The sequence below is a fragment of the Piliocolobus tephrosceles genome, chromosome 5 (genome assembly GCF_002776525.5).
Source record: "Piliocolobus tephrosceles isolate RC106 chromosome 5, ASM277652v3, whole genome shotgun sequence".
NCBI lineage: Eukaryota > Metazoa > Chordata > Mammalia > Primates > Cercopithecidae > Piliocolobus > Piliocolobus tephrosceles.
The window spans coordinates 125,811,248-125,818,817 of NC_045438.1; the positions used below are offsets into that span (position 1 = coordinate 125,811,248).

Below are 7,570 nucleotides of genomic sequence, written 5' to 3' on the forward strand. Positions count from 1 at the left end.
TGGTGACCCTACCAGCCCAAGGGCTCTGGGTTGATTCAGGGATTGGGGAGGGGAGCTGGTCCCATTATTTCTATACCTGATTGGCCTCTGGCTCTGATTTCAGAACATGTAGAGCTGGTGAAAAGGACGATGGCTGGAGTAAGTCTGCCTGCGCCAGGGGTTCCTGCCTGGGCTCGGGAGATATCGGATGCCCAGTGGGAAGATGTGGTACAGAAAGCCCTCCAAGCCCGGCAGGCATCCCCTGCTTGGAAGTGACCACAGTGAGAGCTGCCTTATCTTCCTACATTCCAGGCCAGAACCAGCACAGGACTGAACACATCCCTGGTTGTAACGTCCATTTCCATCTTCCCCATCTCCCTTTCCACATCAAGGCACATCAGACTTCTCAGAGACCCACTTTATTCAGTTCTGTACATATGGGGACATCGGCCCAAGCCCAACCCACCTTAGCATGTATCACTCTGTGGAGAATAAAGCACCCTATGTACACAGCCAGAAGCCGCACTGCCTGCGCCCCTGGAACCTGGGTCCAGCCCTCCTCAGCCCCTGGCCCCTCCAAGGTACCTACAAGGGACAAGAGAAGGCCTGCCTAGCATAGCACAAACAAGGAAATAAATAGGTGTTGGCAGGAGCCATGCTTGGGGCACCGCTCCCTGCTTCCTTCTTTATAGTTTTGGGAACCAACAGCACAGAAAAGCAGTCAGCCCCAGGTGGTCCCTTCCATGTCTGTGACCCCAGGGCTGCTGCTCACCAAAGACAGGGCATGGGGTAGGGTGTTTGTTCATCCCTCCCTGGCCCCACTTGGTCCATCTGGGCCCTATATTCATCACTTATTGTCCACAGCCTATACTTTTCTCCTTTTGACCTCCCTTGGTCAGGCATGGGGTAAGAAAAAATAATACAACCCTATCTGCCAGCACATGGCTGGGGCTGGGGGGCCTGTTTGTGCTGCAGGAGGTTGGCTTCCCTCCAGCTACTCCAGGGGCCAATGGGGCTTGACATAACTTTGGTGAGAATAATCTCCACTGTTCCCTACATGCCTCTGCAGGGGAGAGAGAGGAGGGGAGACACCTGGCGTTCAAATGAGGATGAAGGGAAGAATAGAGGAGCATATGTATTCCTGTGTGTACTTCTCAGAGCAGCCTCAGGTAGCTGTGGGTGAGGAGCAGGTAGGGGACAGGCATCCCCAGGTTGTCTGAGCACTAAGCATCTTAGTGCTCAGCCTGTACTAGCCACAGGGAGGCATGAACACCTTTTGGGGAGAAGAGGGACCACTCTGTGGGTGTCCCTGCTTCAAGTGCCCGCATCCACCTCCCTGGAGTAGCTAGAGAGGCGCTGCCTTCCCCCAAGTCAGCCAGTAGGGAGCAGAGTGTGGAGGGCCGGGGCAGTGTCCAAGGGCTGAGTGGGCTGTGGCCCTGTGGTAGGAATGTGAGGGGTCAGAGAGCCTCCTGGCTGGCAGTTAGAAACTCTTCCGCCCGCTTGTGCGCCTCCAGTGCCTTGATGGTGTACACGTCCTGGGGCAGCTCCGACTTCCTCCGCAGCAGCACTTTCTCCTTCTTGATGTCTTTTAGCATCTGTGTGTGAATAGGGACAAAGAGAGGAACGGTGACCAATTCCCAGTGAATTCTATTGTTTCCTCCCCTTATTCTTTGGCTCTGCTGTTTCCGTCTCCTCTCCCTTCCAGAACTATTATTTCTGCTCCACCCCGCTACATTGCCTTCCCACCTGCACAGCCTCAGTCTCCACAGTCCTCTTCAGAAGCTGGATGTCCTCAGCTGTGGGGGTCTCTGTTTCCATCGAGTACACAGGGGGCAGTGGTGGAGGAGCTCGGAACATGGGATACTGAGTGAGAGGAGACATGGACAAGTGGTGAGAGCCACTTCAGAGGCTTGGAGGCCTGTGTGCCTCATATTCCTCCCCTAACAAACTCTCCCCCAGCTCAAGATGGGCTGGCCCCTCAGTTCACAGCAGAGGCAGGAAAACCTCACCTGGGGATTAAGCCGGGCCAGCTCCTCAATTTTTTGCCACATCTCTTCCCTTTCCTTCATTCGGAACCGGCCCCTGAGGAGGAAAAGTAGGATTGGGTTTGGGCTTGAGAGAAACACAGTGAGCTGGTGGTAGAAGATGAAAGTCTCCCGGGGAGAGAGATACTCACTTCTGCTTCTCTGCCTTGTATTGTTGTGTGCAGTCATCAAACAGCTTCTGATTCATTTCCATAAACAGCTTCAGGGCATTGTAGATCAGTCCATGGATTGTCCTACCACCAGGAAGAAAAATGAGTAGGAGGCCAGAGCCTGCCCTTAGTGCGAGGAACTCAATTTGTTCTCTCACAGGGGTATCTCTGCTAAGAGCTTTGTCATTTACTACGTCCAGTTAACAAACCTCTATGCAGTATCAGAAGAGAGCTCTGGCCACATCACCTGGTTTGAGACTGGCATTTCATGGTCTTCACAAATATTGGTCCACGTGTCCATCGTTCCCTCACCCCATGCTCTTTACCCCATCCTTCCCTCACCCCGCCTACCTCCCATCCTTTCCCACTCTCTAACCCACACTAATGGCCTCCCAGCAGCATGATGGGCATGTAGATGCAGCATGACGGACTGCATCTGCACCACAGTGTGCTTGCTTTTAGCAGAAAAGTCTTTTCAAAACCCTGAGAGTTTCTTATTTTCTTTTTTAAGATGGAGTCTCACTCTGTTGCCCAGGCTGGAGTGCAATGGCACGATCTTGGCTCACTGCAACCTCCACCTCCCAGGTTCAAGTGATTCTCTTGCCTCAGTTTCCTAAGTAACTGGGGCTACAGGCATCTCCCACTACGTCCAGCTAATTTTTATATTTTTAGTAGAGATGGGAGTTTCACTATGTTGGGCAGGCTGGTCTCAAACTCCTGACCTCGTGATCCACCCACCTCGCCAGCCTCCCAAAGTGCTGGGATTACAGGCGTGAGCCACCGTGGCTGGCCTAAAACCCTGGGATTCTTTACACATACTCTCAAAGAGGGTCACATCAGCTTCTCACTGCATAGAATTACATCTCCAAAGCTGTGATAGGAGCTGCAGAAGAGCTGACCCCAAGGAGTGGTGTAACACAGGCCGCTGCCCTGCTGTTTGGTATCACAGAGATCTTGGCGCTCAGGCATTTTTTTGCTCCACTCAGCCACTCAAGGTCCTATCAATATGTAGGGGACATCAGCCTCACTTGCTGGGTGACCAGGTGAGACCCCTGGCTCCTTAGTTCTTCCATACCCTCAAAGTTTCCCAAACTGGATCTCCACCACCCAGCCCCACCCCAGCGCCTTACTTGTTCCAGTGGCTCTTGGAGTTCCTGTAGAGTGCAGGGAACATGATGGGGAGGACTCTGGCAGCATTGTCACTTATCAGGCTCATGATGTACTCATTGTTCCAGTAATAGAGAGCACGCTCTGCCACCTGGTGGAAAGAGGCGGACTCGGTGGGTGCTGCCCGTTTCACTCAAGACCTTCTCAGTTTCTGGCAGGGGTTGGGATGTGCTGGGTTGGAGTCTCACCTGGAAATGGGGGCTAGAGACACACTTGGCCAGCTGGCGGAAGAGGGGTTCCATCACTTTGCTGAACTCGGAAGGTTCAATGACATCCAGAATCTCCTCCAGCTCATTCAAGAACATCACCTCCTTGGGGCTGTGGGTCTTAGGCCAAAACTTGAGAAGTCCCACAATTACCTAGGAGACAAGGAGGGCATGGGGATGAAAATTCTTTGCACCTGCCTAGGTCTCCAGGAAGTTTTCCCACCTGCTCTCTCCCCCACCCTGGTGGGCACAGTTTGGGTAATCTCAGCCAGCTGCCCGTTTCTTTGCCTTAGATCTGTTTCCTAGGTGTATATAGGTTTCACTTCCCCTTCAGAGAGGAAACCATGTTACCAGTCAGGTCACAGCCCTCCTGAGCACCCCCTTATGCTACCCCCAGTAGGTACAGACTGGCAAGTGATGCTGACGACAGTAAGAGGTGGGCCTTGGGGCCCGGAAGGGGAATTACCGGCTCAGTCAGACTGCTCTCCTTCTCCAGGAATTGTACCACACAGTATGCCAGCTGCAAAAGTGTGAGGTAGAAGGGAGGTGAGGTGTAGGTCCTAGAAGTTCTCAGAGAAGTCAGTGATAGAAGCAAGATCCCAGAAGGGAAGGGGAGGTGGAGGGAAGGAATTATCCCACCTGCTCCCTGTGCTTCCCCTATCCCAGCTAGAACACCTTCCTGCCCACTCTTTTCTCTGCTGCCTGAGTTGGACATTATCAGGAGGAAGGCAGCTCACCTGAGGGTGGTAGACACTCAGGGACTTGACCTTGTGAAGGGGAAGCAGGACACGGATGAGGAACATCTTGTGCTCTTCTTTAAGGGGCAGGGCAAAGCCATTGATGATGCTAGGAATTAAGGGACATTTGTTAGGACCAAAGGGTCAGATCCAAGTTCAGTGTACCAATCCTCCCAACCTTTTTCAGGCATCTGTGCCCCCACCCAGCCTCTCACCTGCCCAGGATCTCCAGGAGCTCAGCAATCCCGTTGTGATGCTCCGTCTCATAGATGAACCTGAGGGAAGAAAAATGGCTCTTGACAACCCCTGATGTCCCTCCAGCATTCTGCACAGTCCCCCCACCTCCCTGCTCCCACCCCACCTCAGTAGCAGAATGCTTTGCTCCTAAGCCTGGGCTCCTGGCCTCACCTGTAGAAGATGTGGTTGATTTGCCTACGGATATAAGCCCGGAGCCCCAAAAACTTGCCATAGATGCGGTGCAAAATGGTCTTGAGGAAGTCCCGCTCTCGAGGATCCTCACTGTCAAATAGGTCTAGGAGCTAGGGGCATGAGGGAGGGAAAGCAGCCAGTGAGGCAGCAGCCAGGGAAGGTGGGGCCCCAGTGACATAGGTCCTGCCAGGGGAAGTGCAGAGGTGCCCTGGAATGGGGGCCAGCAAGTCTTAGAAAGCAGAGTGATTCTATTGTATTGCTGATTCTATTGTATTTGTACTGAGACTACCAAAGTGATGCCTCAGTATTGACTGGAGAGAGGTACTCTGTTGCTTTTGTTTCCTACCATTATGCTGTTACTTTCTTAAGGCCAGAGTAGGGTTTCTTGGTTTGTTTGTTTGTTTGTTTTTTAACCCTTTATAGCCTCCTCATACCAGACATGGATGAAACCCAATATATTCAGCATAAGGGGGAAGAGCCACTGGGAGACAGATGAGTGGGGCATGGAATGGAAAGAGAAGGCAAGGACAGGAACTCAGGGACTCACAGCAAGTACAAACTTCTGGTCGATGTACTTCTTGGCTATGTTTGGCTGGAAATCAGGAGACTCAAGGAAACGTAAGAAGAACTCATACACGAGCTATAGGGGAAAAGGCACGCCACTAAGGGGATGTTCCCAAGGACGTGCAGGACTCCAACTGCCCCACTCCCTGCAGCCAGGGCCAACCTGCCCCCCTTGCCCTGGTACCTGGAGATGTGGCCAAGCAGCTTCCAGCGTGGGCTCATCTTCTTCTGGGTCAAACTCAGCCCCTGTGGGATTCGATGAAGGTGGCAGCGTCCGGAAGAGATTCACTGAAAACTGAGGGGTAGGGTCAGTTAGAGCTCCACCTGGGCTTCTCCAGGGCCCCCCGCCAGTTCCCCCTGTGTCCTTTCCCTGTGCCCACCATGGTGACAGCCTCAGGGTAAATGGCCTCAGTGACAACATCACGGCTATGGGTGATGTACTCCACCATCTCGTTGAGTCCTGCCCGCTTCACCTCCTTGAATTTGAGGTCACTGAGTGGGTCTGACACGAAGTCAAAGAGGACACAGCACTGGCGTAGCTTCTGGATAAACAGCTCCTCCCGTTCCTGGGTTGGCGAATCTGTGGGGGCCCCAGCAGTCAGGTTCTCCTCTGCAGTCCTTCACTGCGATGCCCTGCTTGCCTTCAAGGGCTTTCCCTTAACCCACCCTGCCACCATCCTGCCTGCTCCCTGGCACCCCCTTCCCACATTCTCTGGAACTCTTCCCCCCCCAAATACCCCAAAACTTCCATTCCACCAACTCTCAATGCCCCCTAGACCTGGTACAACAACCCCTGTGACCAGTTGCCAAGTACCTTTCAGGGCAGGAAGCTTCTGCAGCTCTCGATTCTTGCTGAGGTTGAAGCGGGAGGAGCTTTGCCGTCGCTCCTTCTTGACAATCTGGGGCCCCCCTGAGTACTTGATTTTGCTGAGCTGCGTGGGGGGCGGCGTGCTATTGCTGGGACGCTTGTTGGACGATGGTGGCTGAGACTGGGCTTGGGGCTGGGGCTGGGGCTGCGGCTGGGCCTGGTCAAACAAGTCACCTGTTGAAATCCACTTCCCAAGATATGCCTCCCACCCTGGGCCTGGCCATCCCCCAGTCTGTTTATGCCTGCACAGGCCTGGGCAGTGAGCAGCTGTCTCCTGCCCTGAAGGAGCTAAGGCCAGGGTTACAGAGATAACTGTGCTGTAGCCCTGGCAGGGAGCAGTCAAGAAGTCACATCTCCCAAAGAGATGCCCACTGCCTGTGCATCAAGAGCCTTCAAAACGTTCATTCCAGTTCACGAACAGGTAAAGCTAACTGATGGATTGATGGTGACAGAAGTCAGAAAAGTGATTATGTTGCCAGGGGAAACGGGGTGGGTATTGCTAAGAAGACACATGAGGAATAAGAAGAGACATGAGGAGCCTTCTGAGTAATGTAAACATCCTGCATCTTGACTGGACCTGCAAGGTGGTGCATGGCAGATACATACCTAAAATTTATTGAGCAGTATACTTAAGATCCTTTACTGAATGTGTGACAGTCTTCAATCACAGGTGTGGTGGCTCACACCTGTAATCCCAGCACTTTGGGAGGCCAAGGTGGGTGGATCACCTGAGGTCACGAGTTCAAGACCAGCCTGGCCAACATGTTGAAACCCCGTCTCTACTAAAAATACAAAAATTAGCAGGGCGTGGTGGCAGGCGCCTGTAATCCCAGCTACTCGGGAGGCTGAGGCAGAAGAATTGCTTGAACCCGAGAGGTGGAGGTTGTAGTGAGCCGAGATCATGCCATTGCACTCCAGGCTGGGGGACAAGAGCGAGACTTCGTCTCAAAAAAAAAAGTAAAAGAAAGGCCAGGCATGGTGGCTCACGCCTGTAATCCCAACACTTTGGGAAGCCAAGGCAGGAGGATCACTTGAAGCCAGAAGTTTGAAACCAGCCTGAGCAACACAGCATAGACCCCATATCTACAAAAAATTTTTTTAAATTAGCCAGGTGTGGTGGCACATGCCTGCAGTTCCAGCCACTCAAGGCTGGAGGATCCCTTTTGCCCCCAGGAGTTCAAGTCTGCCGTGAGCTATGATCGCACCAACGGCGCTCCAGCCTGAACAACAAAACAACACCCTGTCTCTAAAAATAAAAATTTTCAAATTTAAACAGGTAAAAGAAAGAAATTCATTCCCATGTCTTAGTACTTTACTATTAGAAATTTAGCTTAATAAAAATCATAAATTAAAAAAAAAAAAAAAAAAAAAGCTTTGGAGGAGGCAGAGGTAGCCAGGCCAAAAAAAAAAAGCTTTGTATACAAAT

The 7,570-nt window shown here is 52.3% G+C and overlaps 2 protein-coding genes across 4 annotated transcripts in view; one reads left to right on the forward strand and one right to left on the reverse strand.

Moving 5' to 3' along the window:
• The window catches only part of MEA1 (male-enhanced antigen 1), a 37,350-nt gene that overhangs the window by 1,258 nt on the left and 28,522 nt on the right, over positions 1 to 7,570 (forward strand). For 2 of the 3 annotated variants that reach the window (XM_023212846.2, XM_023212845.2), the window contains exon 4: positions 104 to 495. In XM_023212846.2, coding sequence (XP_023068614.1) covers positions 104 to 255 — 152 coding nt within the window. In that variant the 3' untranslated portion in view covers positions 256 to 495. Of the gene's footprint in view, positions 1 to 103; positions 496 to 1,424; positions 1,429 to 7,570 lie in introns of those variants that run through there. The other variant, XM_023212847.1, reaches the window with a different exon arrangement.
• The window catches only part of PPP2R5D (protein phosphatase 2 regulatory subunit B'delta), a 28,819-nt gene continuing 21,630 nt past the window's right edge, over positions 382 to 7,570 (reverse strand). Inside the window, exons 3-16 of the mRNA XM_023212844.3 lie at positions 6,091 to 6,301; positions 5,657 to 5,856; positions 5,461 to 5,571; positions 5,260 to 5,352; positions 4,692 to 4,822; positions 4,499 to 4,558; positions 4,284 to 4,392; positions 4,013 to 4,066; positions 3,529 to 3,699; positions 3,304 to 3,431; positions 2,156 to 2,257; positions 1,989 to 2,061; positions 1,726 to 1,842; positions 382 to 1,574 (exon numbers count right to left, since the gene is read on the reverse strand). Coding sequence (XP_023068612.1) covers positions 1,437 to 1,574; positions 1,726 to 1,842; positions 1,989 to 2,061; positions 2,156 to 2,257; positions 3,304 to 3,431; positions 3,529 to 3,699; positions 4,013 to 4,066; positions 4,284 to 4,392; positions 4,499 to 4,558; positions 4,692 to 4,822; positions 5,260 to 5,352; positions 5,461 to 5,571; positions 5,657 to 5,856; positions 6,091 to 6,301 — 1,698 coding nt within the window. The 3' untranslated portion in view covers positions 382 to 1,436. The remainder of the gene's footprint in view (positions 1,575 to 1,725; positions 1,843 to 1,988; positions 2,062 to 2,155; positions 2,258 to 3,303; positions 3,432 to 3,528; positions 3,700 to 4,012; positions 4,067 to 4,283; positions 4,393 to 4,498; positions 4,559 to 4,691; positions 4,823 to 5,259; positions 5,353 to 5,460; positions 5,572 to 5,656; positions 5,857 to 6,090; positions 6,302 to 7,570) is intronic.